Genomic DNA, 19,932 nt, shown 5'->3' on the forward strand with positions numbered 1-19,932 from the left:
ATCTTATGTTTTTCCTTAGAAGTTTAATGAATCCAATTTAGATGTTACATATTATTTACTACATCACGTTTATCATTCGCAAATAAACTGAAATATAATTCCTTTTTTTCCTTTTTTACTTCTTTTTTTTTAACAATGGATAGTATTAACTTCAAAATAAGCAAAAAGATTATTCCAAATAGCAGGGACTATTTTCGTTCTCTAATTTTGTGACTTTCATTTTCCTTAGAGCGGGTCAGCCTATGTCTCCCTTCAACCAATACTAATCTGCCTTCTTGCTGCAGATCATTTTCTTCTGTGGAGATCCTCTTGCAGCTTCTGAATCTTAAAGAAATGAAAATGAAGTTTTTCAAAATGTGGCAGTCAGAAATATCACGTATGTGAAGGTCAATTTGTCATCATCATCATCATCAGCATCTAAGCCTTATCCCAATTAATTGGCAGCTACATGAATCTTGTTCCGCCGTTCCACTCTATCAAGGAATACACGTCATCAAGCATTTCTTACTAACTCCATCCATGTCTTTTTGGGCCTTCCCCTTGCCCTTTTAAAGCCTTCAACTTGTTCCAACTCACTCTTAAATAGTGCGGTTCTTAGTCCCTGTTGCACATGACCAAACCATCTAAGTCTAGTTTCCCTCATCTTATTACCTATTGGTTCTACTCCTAAGTTTCCTCGAACGCATGCAATTCCTCTGTCTTGCCACTCATCCATCTCAACACCCTCATTTCAGCTACACTCATCCTACGAACATGTTATTCTTTAACTATCCAACATTTTGTCCCATAAAGGATGGTTGGTCTTATAGCTATCCTATAAAATTTCCCTTTCAGTTTCAGTGGTACAAGATGATCACAAAAAACTCCAAAGACATCCATTTCTTCCACCCAACTTGAAATCAATGGGCAACATCCTTTTCAATCTCTCCATGCTTATAAATTATTGACCCAAGATATCAGAAATGGTCATTTTGGAAAACTTCTTGGTTAGCAATCTTAACTAATTCCTCGTTTTCCCTCCTATTATTTCTAAAATTTCTTCCATATGCCCTGCTTCAGCCTAACTAATTTTAAATCCTTTAGATTCTAAAGCATCCCTCCATAAATCTAGCTTTGTGTTTAGTGTTTACACCCTCATCTTGTCAATTAAAACTATGTCATCTGCAAACAACAAACACCATGGGATCTCTTCTTACAAATGCCTTGGTTAACTCATCCATAACCAATGCGAAAAGGTATGGATTCAATGCTCACTCCTGTTATGAGCCTACAGTAGTTGGGAACTCACTTGTTCCTCCACCAGTGGTTCTCACATTTGTCACTGCTCCCTCATACACATCATTAACAATGTTGGTATATTCTCTTGAGGCTCCTTTCTTTCTCAATACCCACCGGATTAACTCTCTAGGGACCCTATCGTATGCTTTCTCTAAGTCAATAAAGATAATATGGACATTTGTCCCATAACTTAGTCTTTGGTCAATCACTTTCCCAAAGCTTCATAGTATGGCTCATACGTTTAACCCTGCAATAGTTAGTGCAGCTTTATATGTCTCCTTTGTTTTTATAAATAGGTACCACGGTACTATTCCTCCATTCGTCTAGCATTTTCTTCAATCTTACAAGCTCGTTAAACAACTTCGTCAACCAAAACAACCTAGTAGCACCCATATAGTACCAAACCTCTATTAGTATAACAGCTGGTCCAAGGGCTGGTCCAAGGGCCTTTCCTAACTTTCATCTTTCTCAAAGCTTCTTTCACTTCAAATATCATAATCCTATGAAAGTATCAATGGTAGCATGGTTCTTTCTATCCTTATGTTCTTAAAATGATCGACATTTATTAAGTTCTAAAAATAGTTTCTCCACCTTTCGTTGATCTCGTTGTCTTTCACTAGTACCCACTGGTTTTCTCTTTTAATGCATCTAGCATGATCTAGGTCCTACCCTTCCCCTCTCTCATTTTGCAAGTTTAAGACATCTTTCTCTCCTTCTCTTTTCCCCAATCTATTGTAAAGATATCATAAGCCTTACGTTTAGTTTGCTTATTACTTTCATAGCAATCTTTTTGGCTTTTCTACATTTTTCAAAATCTTCATCATTTCTAATCCCTTATAAGGCTTTGAAACATGAACATTTCTCGAGAATGGCTTTTTCTACATTGTCATTCTACCATCAAGTTTGCTTATATGGTTGGTTTTTTCTCTCCAAGTACTCCTAAAATATCTTTTGCCACTTTCCTAATGTACATACCCATCTCATATCCACATAACATTTACTTCTTCCTCAAATTCCACTTGCCATCTTCCATCAATTTATTTCTAAATAACATTGTTTTCATGATGGAAGTTTTGGCATAAGTTTGATGCCGACTGCCAACTTAAAGCGATCCCTCTCCTTTATCAAGACTTGGGACAGGCAATAAGAGCACAAAACTCCTACAGGAGCACTGTAATAGTGATGCGGACACAAGCGCATTCAAGGTGTACCAACGAAGAAAGCGCCAACCACAAGTGTCGTCCTTGTGGATAGGCGACTATTAAGGAGCTGAAGACCTTTCACATGTGATTGGACATATAGAAGACCCCACTCAGGGAAGACACATGTGAAGGAAGATTGGAGAAAGAAGACCGAACGCCCAAACTTTCCCGTACTTATGTTGTTTACGCGTTTTTGACTTAGTTAGGGGTCTTTTAGTAATTTTGTCTTTATTTGCTTATCCTAGGGGTATTTTAGTAATTTTATGTCTTTATTTGCTTATTTAAGTGGGTTAAAGCCTTAAACTCGAATTTTAACTATTGATTAATGAAAAGCAAACCCTTTGGTTACCTCCTTCCTCTCTTCTCTCTAATGGTACTTCTTCTCTTCCCTTGATCTTCTTCTCCTAATTTCTTCTTATGCCCCTCCCAACTTCTTCAAGGTAATAATTTTCTTCCTTCTATTTTCCAGTTTTGGCTAATCCTTCTTCGATCAAAATCTTGAGAACCGATCTAAACCCTAAACCCCCAAATTCTCAAATCCCTAATCCGAGAAACTTCTTAGTTCTTCGGACTAGTGATCTTCGTTGATCGATTGGGTGTGACCATGCAAGATCGGGAGGTCTCATCCCTCGCCGGATCCAACCCAAGTAGTAATTGAATTCCATAATCCATGGTTGTGGTGATGGCCCGCTCCATTGCATGTTTCCTTTATGATTTTCTCAGTTATGATGATTACTGTTAGAATTTTAGATCATTTATTCCTTTTATTTCCGCTGTTTAATTGTGTCCATGAGCATGCATCATAATTAGGGCTGTCCTGCGTCAAATAGACTATTACATAGGTTGATTGCAATCAGGTGCTGCCTAATAATCTAGTACATAGGTTTATTACAATCAACGAGTTATGTGAAGGTCATTTTTTACATTCCCCAAAATAAAGGGTCCTAGTACACTTTGTCTGGCTTTTCCTCCAAAATCATGAGGTCATCGTATTCATTTTGTTTTTCCTTCTGAAGTTGTCAAAATGGATCTGCATCTGATTTAGGGATCCCACTGGAGCCAAATTTGCACATTCAACAAGCAAACGAAGAAATATCTAACACCAATTAATGAGAAAAATAAATATAAAAAGTTATAACATGAACATTAAAAATAACACCATAATAGGGTAGATAAACAGTAGACAACAGTAACCTTTCTGTGAGACTTGCAGATCTTCATAGACATGAGTGCTTGTTCAGTGTCAATGCTGCGATGCAGAATGTGAACTTTGAAATGAGCAAGGGGCTTTAGAAGGGTCCACTGCTGCTCCAACGAGAAGTATGTTGGAAGGAAAACCAAAATACTCTTTTCCACATCAGTTTCACTTTCATGAATGTGCATCACTAGATCATGAATAAGCTGGTGCTCTTCAGGTTTCATATCAGCATTAGCAGAACAGTGGCTCAGCCCAGAACAGTATCCATCTGATGAGGATTCTGAATTTTTTCCAAGGAGCTCGGTGACCTGCTTAACGATTGATTGTTTAGATTAATAACCATGTCTTTCATATCAGGTAAAGCATGTGGTCTCAAGTTAGATGTGCACAACCATACAGAAACAGATTACATATCCACGATGAATTGCAAAACGGAAGACAGAGAAGAAGCCAAGTGCCAAATCATAGTTCTACGATCACATAAATGATTTGCTACAGCAGCATACGCAGTTGTTGTTGACATATAAAGTTATGAGGGCTTTTGTGTAATAAAGAGTTCTTGAGGGATTTATATGTAATTTTACTAAGTTTTTATAAAGTCAAGAGTAAGGGGCTGACGCCATAGCCTTTCCACTCTTTTACCATCTCTCTTGTTTCCTTCCTCTTCCTTCTTCCTTTCCTTTTCTAATTTAATCTCTCAACTTCTACTTGGTATCAGAGTGAGGTCCAGGCACTTTTTTTATGGGACACTGTTGACATCGTCATGCTGTACGGGTGATGTTAGCAGTGTACGATGGCTAGGTTCCTTGAAGGAGAGGAAAGACGGCATTCAAAAGAGGATGAATTAAAAAATATTTAGAGATTTTTTTTCATCATCTTTGGGTGAATATTTAATGGTTCTTTTCTCGAAATAGAGAAATCTCGAAACAGTGGACCGGTTTTTATTTCTTATCTGAGCATTTTCCTAACATTTTTTAATGGACGTTTTCCACATTGATTTGGTGCAGCTAATCATCTGCCACCCCTAGAAACAAGAATTATTTCATATAGTGCGGTTTTGAGAGATCAATAATGAAAACTATGAAAAGATGGTGCTGCACAAGCCTGTTTTTTTGTCAGATTTACTGATTTGATTTTGTGTTGAGCCTTGATGGTGTCGTATAAGCCTTTTTGTTATCAGATTTACAGTTGTGGGGGTGATTTAGTGATTGATTTGTGCATTCGGTCAGATTTGGCCTGTTTAGATCATATCTAATGATGCATCAAGTGCCATTAATCTCTTGGATCATATTTTTTTACTACTTATTGAAGATTTTTTTTTTAATTAATTAGGGGGAGAAGTCAAATTTCAGTTTTAGGGCCACCAGTTCATCTCCGTACATTTCCGGGGATTCAAGTCTTATTCGTACTATAGGTATCTATAGCGGAGACAACCCTAGCGTACAAATCACAACTATGAAGTTGGATGGCACAAATTTCCTTGAATGGTCTCAATCCGTCAAGATGCATATTGGTGAGTGAGGAAAATTAGGGTATGTAAACGATGGAGTTACAAAACCAAGTATAGATGATTCCTCATATGATAAGTAGGAACAAGAAAATTTGATGGTGATGTCATGGTTGCTTCATCATATGCAACCTTAGATCAGTGGAGGGTTTTTTTTCCTGTAGACGACCAAAGAAATCAGGGATAAAGTTACCCGAACTTATTCTCAATGACAGAATATTGCCCGTGTATGCCAGTTACATCAAGAGATTGCTGCTGTCCGTCAAGGGGGATAAAAGTTTGGCCACATATTATTCCACTCTTCAGGGCCTATGGGAAGAGTTGGATCACTATCAATTATTACAATGGGATATTGAGGTTGACAGAGAGGGGCATAACAAATGGGTTAAACAAAACAGGATATTTGCTTTTTTGGCCGGGTTGAATTCTGAATATGAAGTGACCCATTTGCAGATTTTGGGGAGAGATGAACTCCCCTCATTGGACCAAGTTTGTTCTTTGGTGCAAATGAAAGTACGAAGAAGGCCACACAACCAATTTCTTCCCAAGGTGATTGTTTTGCTCCTACAGCTTCCTCTAATACCTCTTGGGGTGGAAATGAACAAAATCGAAGAATGGAATGCCTGATGAGGACAAGTTGAAACGTGATCATTGTGGAAAAAAAAAAAAACAACAACATATACAAGAGACTTGTTGGGATCTCTATGGCAAATCAGCGAAGTTCAACCGCTCTGGATAGTCGTCTTGATCCAGTGGTCTTAAGTGTTGCATCCGTTCCTCAGTACTCAGGTTCTACCTCTTCCACCAAATCTGTGCCTCACTCTGGGCAATCTTCATCGACCTCAGATAGTTCATCTTTCACAGATTTAGAACACATCCAGAGTCTTCTTTCTCAACTGGAAGGTCTATCTCTTCGACTTCCTTTGCTCAGTCAGGTATACATGCATCCACTAACTTTGTCAGTCATCCTCCATCCAGCCCATCCTGGATCATAGATTCAGCAGTGTCTAATCATATGACAGGTCTTTCATCCATTTGTTCTTCATATAGCGTATCATCACAAAGGGATAAAGTGAGAGTTGTTGATGGTTCCCTTTCATTCATTTCTAGAAAGGGGAATATCAACCTTAATGATCATTTATCTTTGTCCTCTGCTCTTCATGTTCAAAACTTATCCACAAACTTACTGTCTATTAGCAATCTCGCCAAAAGTTTGAATTATTGTATAATCTTATATCCTACCCACTGTGTTTTCCAGGACTTGGTAACAAGGAAAACGTTTGGTAGTGGTCAAGAAGCAGATGGTCTCTATCTTTTGGACATTGTTGGTTGTCCTTCAACTTTACATTCGGAGTAGTAGTCTTTGTATAGATAATAATGTTGCCCAGATTAGCCTGTGTCGCAATTGCTTAGGACATTCGTCCTTTTAATCATTGAAGTTGTTGTTTCCAAATTTATTTAAGTCAATTGTGAGTCATAATCTGTAGTCTGAGGTTTGTGAGCCGTCTAAACATTGCAGATCAACTTTTCCAGCAAGTTTCATATATTGTTCATTCTGATGCATGGGACCTGTTCCCGCTGTGTCCATAGATGGCTACCGACATTTCATTTCCTTTGTGGATGATTTCTCTCGTTGTATTTGGTTACATCTCATGAAGACTCGTGATGAAGTACCACACATTATTAAAAGGTTTCATAAGAAGGTACCCACACAGTTTGATAAAAATAACAAAATATTCTGGTCAAATAATGCCTGAGAATACTTCAAAGGTGCATTGTGAGAGTACTTGGAAGAATATACATCAAAGCTCCTACCCGTACACCCAACAAAATGAAGTGGCCGAGCAGAAGAATCATCATTTGCTTGAAGTTACTCAAAGTCTCCTACCAGGGATGCACATACCAAAACGTTTTTAGGAGGATGCAATAGTTGCAGCCACCTATCTTATTAATCATATGCAATCTAGGGTTTTAAACTCAAAATCTCCATATCAAGTTCTCTGTCCAAATCAGCCAATGTTCATTGTTCATCCTCGTGTCTTTGGATGTGTGTATTTTATTCATGTATTGGGTCCAAACTAAACAAAATTAGATCTAAAAGCCATTTGGGGTACCTCTCTAGGTTTTCCAGCCACTCAAAAAGGATACGAGTGTTATGATCTTGTGTCCAGAAAACGGTCTGTTACTATGGATGTCACCTTTTTCAAATTCATACCTCTCTTTTCTAGTAAGCTTGCCTCTCTTCAGGAAGAGTTTAGTAAGAAATAGAGCGGCATCTCTCTCCAGCTGTCCCATTCCTGTTCCTATTCCTTGCAATCCATCGATTGATGTCTCAATTAATTCAAAAAATCCTACTAATACGACGAAGGAACTGCAAGTATATTCAAGAATTTAGAAAGGGATAACCACTAAGACACTCCACTTCCTGATTCTTATTCCTTGGAACCACGTAATGCACCTTTTGTCCGTTCCTTCTATGTCCGAGAATAGTCTTCTCATTGCCTTAAAAAAAGGGAAGCACCAATGTACTTCACACCTTATATCTAAATTTGTTTCATATATAACCTTTGTCTCCTTCTTACTATTCTTCCTTGTCTTTGGTTTTTTCTGTCTTTGTCGCCCAGATTCCAATAGGCGGTTTCCAATCCAAAGTGGCATGAGGCTATGATGGAAGAGATGAGGTCACTAATCAAAAAGGCACATGGGAACTGGTTGAGTTACCTAGAGGAAAGGAGCCATTGAGTTGCAAATGGGTCTTTACAATGAAACACAAGGCAGGTCCACTGAAAGGTATAGAGCTAGATTTGTTGCTAAGGGATTCACTCAGACTTATGGAATTGACTGCAAGAAAAAATTTACATGGGTGGCCAAGATGAACTCCATACATGCATTGATATCCCTTACTGCCAATTTTTTTTTACCACTTTATTAGCTAGATGTGAAAAATATGTCCCTTCATGAAGACTTGAAGAAAGAAGTGTATATGGCTCCACCAGGGTTCAAATTCCCTAACAGTGAAGGAAAAGTTTGTCGTTGAATAAGTCTATTTATGAACTCAAACAATTTCCCCGAGCTTGGTTCGCGAGGTTCAGTAATGTTGTGACGAGGACCAGTTATTCCCAGAGTCACGTTGATCATACTCTCTTTGTAAAGCGACAGAGGCAATTGATGATTGTTGTGATTGTTTGTTTGGATGATATTATGGTAAAAGGACATAATTCCCAAGAAGAATTTTTGGCAAAAGAATTTGAGACTAAAAATCTAGGGAATTTGAAATATTTTCTGGGAATAGAGGTGGCTCGATCAAGGAAATGAATCTTCATCACTCAAAGAAAGTATTTGGACTTGTTGAAGGTCACTAGTAAGCTAGGCGCTCATCTTGCAAATTCTCTTATCAATACTTATCACAAGCAAAGCCAAAATGAGGGGGAGTTGTTACTTGTTACCGAACAAGGAGATGTATCGGATATGGGTTGGTCAATTACTCTACCTATCTCTTACTCGACTTGATATAGCATTTACAGTAAGTTGCCATTTGGTAAATTGAGTCTGAAAATTAATTAAGTGCTGAATTTTAGTACTTATTTGTATTGAAGAAAAAATTGTTTGGTAATTTGTTTGAAAAAAGTCCTGATATCTGAAAATAAGCACTTTTTTCACAAAAACTTGATTGGTAAACACAAATTACAATTGTCTGAAAATTGGCAATTTGTCATATTTGCCCATATTGTCCCAATTTCTATCTTTTGTAGTGTATTAAACGAAACATGTTATTGTCGTGCCTTCAAATTTGGCACACTTATGCCCAATCCAATAAAAATTTAATATTTTCCCCACTCAATAAATCCGAGTAGATAAATAGTTCAGATCTTTCATGTTTGCCACATGCAATGACATGAATTGATTGTGTAATGAGGCAAGAAGTGACAATACAGGTGTGGCCTTTAGTTCTATATCAAAGTCCATTGGTGAGATGAGCTATGCCATGGACCATGCACTATATTCTTCCTAATAGAATACTCATAACACTTCAATTGGTGTCATTAGGGAACAACCACACCGAGTGGGTGATACGAAGCATTGGTCAGTGCGTTGTGGATCCCACCATGTTGTCTATGTTTTATCCAGGACGTCCATCCATTTTGCCAAATCATATTTGTTCATGACCCGAAAAATGAGGTACATCCAAATCACAAGTGGACCACACCATAGGAAACAATGGTGATTAAATGCCCATCATTAAAAAACTTCCTAGGGCCTATTGTAATGTTTATTTTCCAAATAACTTGTCAAATAAGTCACACAGACCTGGATGAAGAGAAAACACAAAAACCACCTTGATCTAAAACTTTTGTGCCCTTAAGAAGTTTTTAACGATGGGCCTTCAATCACCACTGTTTGTTGTGGTGTGGTCCATCTAAGATTTGAATTTGCATCATTTTTGGGCTCATGCCCTAAAATGATCTGGAAAAAATGGACTGATAGAATGGATAAAACACATACATCACGGTGGGCCCAAAGAGCTTTTCCGGCACCAATCAGAGGGGTCAGTGCGGAATCTAAGTCCTCAATTTTGGTGGAGTGGGCGACCCTGATGGTGGGGCCCACCTTGATGCATATGTTATATGTCCAAGCAGTCGATTAGTTTTCCCAGCTCATTTTAGGGCGTGGTCCCAAAAATGAAGCAAATCCAAATTGTAAGTGGACCATACCTCAAGAAACAATGGTCATTGAACGCCCAACAGTAAACACTTCTAACGGCTCACCATAGCCATCCAACCTGTTGATAAGGCCACATGGACTCGAGCTGAAAGTTGGGCAGGTTGAACCCGCCCAACTCGTCACCGACCCAACGTTGGGTTGCGCTCGGGCGGGATGTATCGGGTTCGGTCTCGAGCTTGGGCTATACAAACACCAACCCGATAAAACTTGGGTCGGACTCGAGTTGAGGTCTCAGGTTGCCCGACCCAACCCGAACCCGATCGATGTGTGTGTGTGTGTGTGTGTTACTTGTAAATTATAATTGAGTGTGGAACGTCTGTGTTGAAGGCACAGGAAATTCCAATGTCGTTGGGTCTCATTGGTCCACGTATTTCCGATGACTCAAACAAACGAGATATGTCGGATTTCTCTCTCCCAAATAGATTGGGTGCTATACAACATGACTTTCAAAGGAGTAGTTGTCCTATATTTTAGCTTGTTTGTTTAGAAAAAATGAAGCTCTTTACAATAAATAACTACATATATAATTAATAAAATCATAGGTCTAAAAAATTAGACGCGTTTTGAAATATAATAGACTAATGTAATAATGAAAATATTAGCACGTATCCACCCGACCAACCCGACTAACCCAACCGAGCCCACTTGGGTTGGGCTTGGGTTGAGAATTCCCAACCCGAGGTTGGGTTAGGGTTGATTTATAAGAACATTGAGTTGGGCTAGGGTCGAGCACCAACCCGACCCAACTCACCCGACTTTTAACCATAACATAGACCTGGATGAAGGGAAAACACAAATATCAAGTGATGAGGACATCAGAGGACCAACTCGGGTGTACAAGAGATAGAGGCAACTACCCACATCAGCGCAACTCTCTTTGTGGATGGGAAATGAGTTCTAGATGGGACCCACCGGACCACTTTGAAGACCCCATATGCATTGGACATGCATCAGGAAGACCCCACTTAGAGATGATGCAAGTGAGCTGCTTAGGAGAGTTTTTTAATTTCGTGTCGATCCGACCGTTGGATCTAGTCCATTAGGCCATCAGATCTTGTAGATCTGGTCCCATTGAACCTTGATCTTGTTTTATTTATATTTTTGTTATTTTTAGGATTTATTGGACAGTTAAGATTGATGATAAGTGTTTTAGTTTGCTTATTTTGGATTATGGGCCATGTCACTTAAGTGAGTGCATATTTGTAATTTTTTAAAAGTTTTAATATAAAGGGGGGGGCAACGTCCAACCCGATTAGAGCTTGAGAAAAGAAAGAAAGAAAGATTTTTTATTTTTTTTTTAAGACTTTCTGGTATTGAAATGGTGTTTTTCCTCTTTGTTTTAGGGTTTGTGAGAAACCCTCCATTCCAATCGAATTCTGAAAGGGTAGAAGCTTGCTTGGTGGTGGATTCCTACAAGGTGTTTTCTTCCTCTTTCTCTTCTCGAACAAGGTACTCCACTTCTTCTCTTTCCTAATTCCCAAAAAAATCCCAAATCTCAATCCCAAAACCCTAACGAAAATCTGATTTTTTTTATAAATCCCTTCCCCAAACCTGATTTTATTGGCGTCATTGTTTTTTCACGTGGTTGTTGCACTACCCACGCTAGATTGGAAGTCCCTACTTCCAAGTGGGTCACTCTCATAAATACTTTATATTTTTGTGCACCGCGTATGTGATAGTCTGGGCCATTTGCGTTACAAATCTGAATTTTCTGAATCTATTATATGGATATGTCTGATTTTACATGTTGAATGCTGAAATTAATGCGTAATTGATCTCACATCTTGCATCCTAGGTTAATTTCGCTCATCCTACATCATCAAGTTTGATCCAAAACTTGTAGCCCTAAAGAAGTTTTTAATGGTGACATTCAATCCCCCGGTGTGGTCCACTGGAAATTTAGATCTACTTCATTTTTGGGACCACACCCTAAAATGAGCTAGAAAAACAAATGGACGGTGTGGATATATGACATGTACATCAAGGTGAGCCCCACGATCTGGGTAACACCCACAACATGGTACCAAGGTAACACCTAATCTGCTCCCTTTCAAAGTAGACTCACACACGGCACCCAGTACCATGATGACGTGGCAAAGTTTTGTGTGCCCCACCAAGATGTATGTGTTACATCCACGCCGTCCACCCATTTGGTCAAATCATTTTAGGGCAGGAGCCAAAAAATGAGGAAGATCCAAAGCTCAAGTGGACCACACCATAGAAAATAGTGGGGATTAAATGCCTACCATTGAAAACTTCTTGGGGCCACAGAAGTTTCGGATCAAGCTTATATTTGTGTTTTCCCTTCGTCCTGGTCTGGGTAACCTTATGAACAAGTTCGATGACAAATAAACATCATGGTAGCCCACTAGGAAGGTTTCAACAATAGATGTCATTGTCCCCATTGCTTTTTGTGGTGTGGTCCACTTGAGCTTTGGATCTGCCTCATTTTTGGGCTCATGCCCTAAAATGATATGACAAAATGGATGGATGGTGTGGATATAACCCATACATTATGATGGGGCCCATAAAACTTTGCCACGTGTTCCAAAATCCAAGTCCTTTCAAAGCTTCCACGGAAGTCACCTACAAAAGGTTAAAGTTATCATTTATATTTTATTTTTTTAAAGGATATTTTGGTCAAAAGTGACGAAAGATTTTAAACATAATCACTTACCACCTTCTGTGTTAAGCCTTAAGTCAAGAGAGTGAAGCTTTAAAAACCTTCTTTTTCGGGGAAAATCCAAATTAAGCACTTTAATTTCTTGGATTTGCCAATTGATGTCCAAATGAGGAAAATCACTGAAAATAGCCTATTTGAGTGACAAGTACTGAAAATAAGTTTTACCAAACACGCCCTAAGTGTGGTGAGTTAGTTTATGCAAGCACCACTCACTTGGAGTGTATTGAAAGGATCTTGGGGTATTCTTGTGGAAGGGCCTTTTATTGGCGAACCATGACCATCTCAACATTGAAGCCTATACTCATGCAGATTGGGCTAGTGATGTAAATGACCGAAAGTAGACTACATTTGGTTGGTGATGTAAATGACCAAAAGTCGACTACAAGATAATGTACTTTTGTGGGAGGAAATTTAGTTACATGCATAAGCAAGAAACGGATTGTTGTGGCTAAGCTTAGTGTAGAAGTAGAGAACAACTTTACAAGGCTATATAGCACATGGTGTAGCAAAGTTATTGTGGATAAAACTTCTATTATAAGAGTTGGGAATTATGGTGAGTACTCCTATGAAGCCATTTCGTGATAACAAGGCACCCATCAGTATAGCACAAAATCCAATCCAGCATGACCATACCAAACATATTGAAGTTGACAGGCACTTCATCTGTGAGCAAGCTATCTCTCAAAAACTTTGCTTACCATTTATACCAACCAATAATCAATTTGTTGATATTCTCACTAAGGGAGTTGTCAAGACAAAGTTAAAATATGTTCTTAGCACGCTTGGCATAATAGACATCTATGCCTAACTTAAGAGGGAGTGTTGAGATATAAAGTTATGAGAGCTTTTGTGTAATAAAGAGTTCTCGAGGGGTTTATATGTAATTTTATTAAGTTTTATAAAGTTATGGGTAGGGGGCTGACGCCCTAGCCTTTTCTACTCTTTTGCTCATCTCTCTTGTTCCATTTCTCTTCCTTTTTCTTCGTCTTCCCCTTTCCTCTTCCAACCTTATCTTAATTTCTTAACTTATATTGTTATAAAAGAAACTATAAAAGGAATCATAATACTTGGTGCCACGGTCTCAATCTCACCATCCAAAGGGTGACCCTCAAGTGCATTAGACCTTGAGGTGTGGTACCCTGGCCTGGACGTTGGATTGCACGAAGGCGGATTGTGCTCGCATGTGTGCCTTTTTTAGGCTTTTCATGGATGTAAGAGGGTATTATATTTGACAGGGGTGACCACTAGCCAATTACTCTGATTCTACAGTCGAGTAGACCCTTTAGAACGTTACGAGAGAGAATCAGAGGATTCTCTGTCCTAAAATGACTCCATGATCTATGACCAAAAATTTGAGGTAAGGGGTCACGATCAAGGTGTTCCAAAACGGTAACGGTGGTCATAACGGCCACCACCGTTACCGCTATGATACAGGCCATATCAGCCGTTATGGCCCCTTTTTTGTTTTTTGAAAAAATTGTTACAGGACCGTTACGGGGCTGTTATGACTTGTTTTTTCTATAACGACCATTACGACCCCGTAAAGCGTAATGGTTATGACTGGTACCGTTACGTAACGACCGTTACGGCCATCACGTAACTGATTTTGGATACCTTGGTCACGGTTACAAAGAATGAATGTGTTAGGCACCCTCTGCCAATAGAATTGTACAGTCTCTACTTCACAAAACTAAACAAACTATTAGGGATTGGAATCAACTCTTGTACACTAAATGATGCAAGGGTGTGTGGAATGTTGTGTTAGCTGCAATGCCTATGACAAGTTGTAGCCTAGGCTGGATAAATCCGCCTTGACTCTCCTGCTTGCCAAAGAAATAACCAACCGGTCCAAATTTCTAATGGGTAAGATCCGATTAACTCGGCGAGCCGCAAAGCATACATTTGAATTGATTGAGTTTAGCTGGGTTTTGACAAGGTTTGACTAGGTGAGTTTAGTTGGGTTGACTAGGTTTTGACTAGGTTCTAGGGTTAAGGTTTTGGATTAGGTTTAGTTTAAGGCTTGGATTTAGGGTTACGGTTAGGGTTTAGTTTGGGTTAGGGTTTTTAGGGTTTGGTTTGGTTTAGGGTTTGGTTTGGTTGACTCAGTCCAACTTAACTTGTTGGCCTGGGGTGGGGTGTCTATACCTAGGCATGTTGGGAGAGCCTCACCTTAAGGAAATCCGCAAGGTGTAGGCCGCCCGAATACTCAAACATAGATCTCCATTCCTTTCAACACCTACCTTTTAGGTCAGCAAGGCTTCTAGCTCCAAAGGAAACAAGACACAGTACCATTGTGATGCAACCGAATGGCCACACAAGCCGATTTATCAAGATTTGAAGAAAAGACCCACATCTCATGCGTGCATGCTCCGCACATGTGCACAAGAAAATCCCATTTTCCCTTTTTAGCTCATCCTTACTTTCTTTTTTCTTTCAAATCTCTACATTAGGAAATATTGTTACTTTTCATTTCTTTTAAATCTCTACATTGGGTAATTTCCTTCAATATCTTTACATTAGGCAAGATGTAATAAAAAAATTCTTCTTATTTAGGCAGTTTCCTATTTTTCAAATCTTTGCTAGCTAGGAATTCTATTTTTAGATTCCATAGTTTTTGTTGCAAATTGTAATGAGTGATTATAAATAAGGCCTAGGCCTATGGAATAACATAAGTTGATTGATATTTTCTTTGAGTAATTCTCGTATTTCTCTATGGTAGACATAGTTGTCAAAAGGGGGGAAGTGATCTCTAGTTAAAGATTAGAGGACTGTTGAGCTTGCTCACCAAGGTGTTCCAAAACGGTAACGGTGGTCGTAACGGCCACCACCGTTACCGTTACGATACGGGTTGTAACGGCCGTTACAGCCCCCGTATTGGCCGTTACGGCCCTTTTTTATTTTTTGAAAAAACTATTACAGGGCCGTTACGGGACCGTGACCGCCTATTTTTTTCTATAACAGTCATTACAATCGTTTCAACCACATAACGCGTAACGGTTATGAATGTTACCATTACATAACGGCAGTTACAGCTGTTACGTAACTGATTTTGAATACCTTGCTGCTCACGGTCTTGCATTCACGGTCTCTAACATTCAGTTAGAGGATTGTTGAGTCCTTTCCCACAATCTCTTTCTTCTTTTCTTTCATCTATTTGCTTTCCCTTTCGAGGTTTGCATTAATTTGGTATCAAAGCATGTTTTTCTCTTGCGAAATTGAAAGACGATGCCATGGATAGGAAGATGTTCATATATGTCGTACAACTATCCATATTTGGACTCCCATACCTTTCTATATCCATCACGCTATTCTTATATGAGTTACTTCGATGATCAAGATCGCCCTTATGGTGATTCTTTTCAACACCCATTCTCACATGTCGGTTATCTAAAAGCATCCTATTGCACAGAAATGTCAGTGACGACTTGCAAGAGGTCAAGAGGGAGATTAGAGCGTTCAAGGAAGATATTACAAAAGAATTCAAGGAACTCAAGGAGGTAGTGAGAACTTCCTTCGAACCCTTGATTGAACAAGAAAAGCGCTATGGATTTCAATCCATTATCCTAGGATTTCCTAAGAACGACATGTTTGAATGAAGTTTGGAGACTCAAGAGGAATCCATCGTTTGCTTACTTGATGGATTGATGGATCAACAACTCAATCGAAGGAAGCGCTAGTGAAAATGGATGATCAACCATCGAATGATATGGTAGAGGAGATTAAAGGATTAACAAGTATGGACAATTCTATGATCGAAGAGATGGATAGTTTCACAATTTCCATGGTGCCATCTTAATGTCATCAAAGCCCACAAATCGAAAGCTAGCTGTGATGAAGGGGCCATAATCAATGCCTAGAACTAGAGATCACTTCCCCCCCTTTCGGGGCTTGCATTACATTGGTAACACCTTCAATCTTCTCAAGAGAATCCCCCTCTCCATTGCACCCATTCTTTGAGGATTTTGTATCTATATCTAGATTTATAGTACCCTATTCATTAGATGAGCTACTGGAAACAGTGTAGTGTGTGTGAGTGATCCAGGGTTCAATCCCCAGTAGTGTTACCTTTCAAAAGTAAAATATATATAGGGTCCTGTGGGCCACAATCTCTTTGTTCTTTTCTTTGATCTATTTGCTTCCACCTTCAATCTTCTCAAGAGAATCCCCTCTCCACTGCACCCATTCTTTTGAGGATTTCGTATCTATATCTAGATTTACACTGTCTAATACTCATTAGATGAGCTGGTGGAAAGTGTAGTGTGTGCGAGTGATCCAGGGTTCAATCCCTGGTAGTGTTACCTTTCAAAAGTGTGTAAGTGTGTGTGTGTGTGTGTGTAATTTCTGATTTGGGTTCTTGGGGATCTAATCTTTTGCAAATACAGCTGATGTCTTTTGGAAGTTTGGCTCTTGGTTTCAGATGTAATCATGAATTTCAGTCCCACACATGTACAGTATAACTATTGGACTCTCCCACCAGAAACAAAGAACAGTATATAGTGCAAAGAAAATATTAATATCTGAGATAAGAGTTGATTACCTGTTCAAGATACAACACTTTTCTTTGGAAAATTGTTTGCTGCGGTAAGCTAGGAATCGCAAGGACTTCTACCCTTTCACCCCTACCAAGATCCTTGAAGTAATCCTTATATCTTGAAATTTCTGCTGTAGCAGACATCAAGACCACCCTAGGTGAACAGGGAAAATATGAGTCCCCAGAGTAATTGCAACCAGAAGACTAATTCTAAATAGTAACAAAAGAGTTATTTAACACTGAACTGTGAAACAATGCTTCACAGTTGCAGAACTAAACCTCAAAAGATCAGGTGGAAATGCTGGGCCATCAGAAACAAGAAACTTCATTGCAAGAATTTGTGATCAACCAACAGCAAAAGAGGAGACTTCAAGCTACATGCTAACCTCAAACTGTTGTCTCTCAACATAAACTGCTTCACACATGCAAGAACAAGATCAGATTCCACAGATCTTTCATGAACTTCGTCAAGAATGATCACCTTATATCGAAGTGCAGCAATCCCCTTATCAAGCATTTCATCCAATAAAACTCCTGCTGTTTTGAAAACTATCTTGGATCTGAGACAATACAGAGAAGTATCAGGAAAGTTACGTAATTGAGAAATCTGACAAATTGCCTTTAGTCACATCCTCGACAAATAATGGTGTCAATAGACAATGGAGTAAGCTGCCCAACTATAGAAAAGATGGACTAAAATAATAGTAACTGGCTAATAAGTTCAATGGGTCTAAACATTAGATCAAAGAAAAAGATATCTCCACATCACATCTTTTAGCCAAATTTTGTAGCTATCATCCAGACAATGGGTCATATACAAGTGTGTAATTAAAAAAAAAAAAAATTTAAAAAAAAAAAACAGATGGCAGAAATGGTTGTCCCAACTTGACTACAAACCCATGAAATTGAAGGCCTATAAGGCCTACCAACAAGAGTAACTGAGCCACACAGCACCCTAAGGTGCAGAAAAAGAACACATTATGCTACACTGAGAAAAGAAAATGACAGAGATCCAGATAAATAATCAATTATCGTGACAGCAGCCACCATAACCAAGTATGGCATGTCAAAATGATAGATACTTTCTGAATATTGACACATTACAACCAATGCCAAGCTCATGTTAATCATGATGTCTTAAACATAAAAAAGGGAAAAAGGTGAAAAGATTGTGAACAGTTTCCCTTCATTCGACTGGTTGACAATTCATGGAAATAAAGGTCTTTTTTTTTTTTTTGCGGGGGGGAGGGGGGGGGGGGGGGTGGTCTCCTTAGACTGCATTAGATGCTCTACCCTCCCAGATGGCTTGGGGCTTCCTCTCTGCATTGGGAAGCCAGCAAAGCACTTGTAGGACATAGTTGTGGAGAGGCTTGAAAGACAATTGGGGTCAGCTACACCAATCTTGTTCTGCCATTCCACTCTATCGAGGCCCATAATGGAACACCCTAGCATGAGGTTGGAATGTCAGGTTGTCCAATGTCAAGTCAGAGCCAATATTTTATTGACTTGGGTAAGTTAATTTTTTGAAGGATGCAAGTCCTATGGGCATCAGGTTATGAAAAACATGAAACTAAGTGCAGAGGAAGTTCTATAATTGCATAAATGGGAGTTTCCCTAGATACTTGAGTCGGCACATTGTGCAAGTGATAAAGAGGCAACAAAGTGCTCAATGAAGTTCACTAAGAACAATTTGAAGATGTATGAAAGATTAAAGGAAATGTTTAGTCTTAACATAAATGAAGAAACTATATGAGAATAAATGAAATTTAAAGCCATGCAAAGAACCTGGTGCTACAGCCTACAAGAAACTGTATAAACATACAATGTCTGTAGCGGTGACAAGAATAAGCGCTTCATAATTGAAGAAACAACAAAATACAAAACATATTTCTACAAAACCAATGAACCAAGATAACAAAATGATCATGGAAGTAACTTTGCAGCTGATACTGGTTCTAGAAGAATGAGAGAGCAAGATCTGAAATTTTGAAAAATCGTCCAATATGACTCAGCAATGCCCAAGTCATAGCGATTCCAGTCCAAAACAGAACGAGTCAACACACTGATACGGGACCAAAAACCAGACCGAGTTGGACTGAGTTGGATCGCAATCCAAAACTGCTACATAAACCCAAGGAACAGGTTGCATTAAGCAATTGTGACTTTTGAGCCTAAAGGAGAGTAATCTAGAGGAGAATTTGTTAAGGCTAACCGTGTCACTACAGGAAACTAAATCAAGGTATTAAATAAGCCCGACTGAGTATGCAAATATTCACTAACATACCTTGGTGTCAGGACCTTCAAATGTCCAATGTGGAAGCCAACTTCACCTCCTACCTCGCAATTACGAGCTCTAGCTACCATGCTCGCAATAGCAACGACGGCAAACCTTCTGGGTTGTGTACATACTATAGGTTCAACATTTTCTTCTAGAAGGAACTGAGGAACTTGCGAGCTCTTCCCTTCATTGTATATAAAAGTTTATTTTCCAAAAGAGAGAGAGAGAGAGAGAGAGAGAGAGAGAGTGGAGAATTAAACAGAGAGTCCTAGCATTAAAATGATATAAGGAATTATATGATACATAGCACATGGCACACAAGTACCTCAATCCAAATTGTTAGCCCCACTATCGATGGGGCATGACCAAAAAAATCATGCCGGTGCTTCTGTTCTAACCGTCAGATTGGAGGCCTTCAATTGGAAGGTTAAAAGGAGAAATGGTTAAGGGTGAAATTTCAGCAATCAAATCTCCATCCACCATTTGGTTAGGATCCTCCGATAAATGCAGTTGGACAGTTAAAAAGAGAAATG

At 39.0% G+C, this 19,932-nt stretch overlaps 1 protein-coding gene across 4 annotated transcripts in view; it reads right to left on the bottom strand.

Moving 5' to 3' along the window:
- Window positions 1–19,932, bottom strand: part of LOC131225130 (DExH-box ATP-dependent RNA helicase DExH8) — a 50,394-nt gene that overhangs the window by 29,024 nt on the left and 1,438 nt on the right. For 3 of the 4 annotated variants that reach the window (XM_058220570.1, XM_058220572.1, XM_058220571.1), the window contains exons 2-5: window positions 19,406–19,583; window positions 17,508–17,681; window positions 17,128–17,275; window positions 3,675–3,986 (exon numbers count right to left, since the gene is read on the bottom strand). In XM_058220570.1, coding sequence (XP_058076553.1) covers window positions 3,675–3,986; window positions 17,128–17,275; window positions 17,508–17,681; window positions 19,406–19,583 — 812 coding nt within the window. The remainder of the gene's footprint in view (window positions 1–3,674; window positions 3,987–17,127; window positions 17,276–17,507; window positions 17,682–19,405; window positions 19,584–19,932) is intronic. The other variant, XM_058220573.1, reaches the window with a different exon arrangement.

The sequence above is a fragment of the Magnolia sinica genome, chromosome 14 (assembly GCF_029962835.1).
Source record: "Magnolia sinica isolate HGM2019 chromosome 14, MsV1, whole genome shotgun sequence".
NCBI classification, from domain to species: Eukaryota; Viridiplantae; Streptophyta; class Magnoliopsida; order Magnoliales; family Magnoliaceae; genus Magnolia; species Magnolia sinica.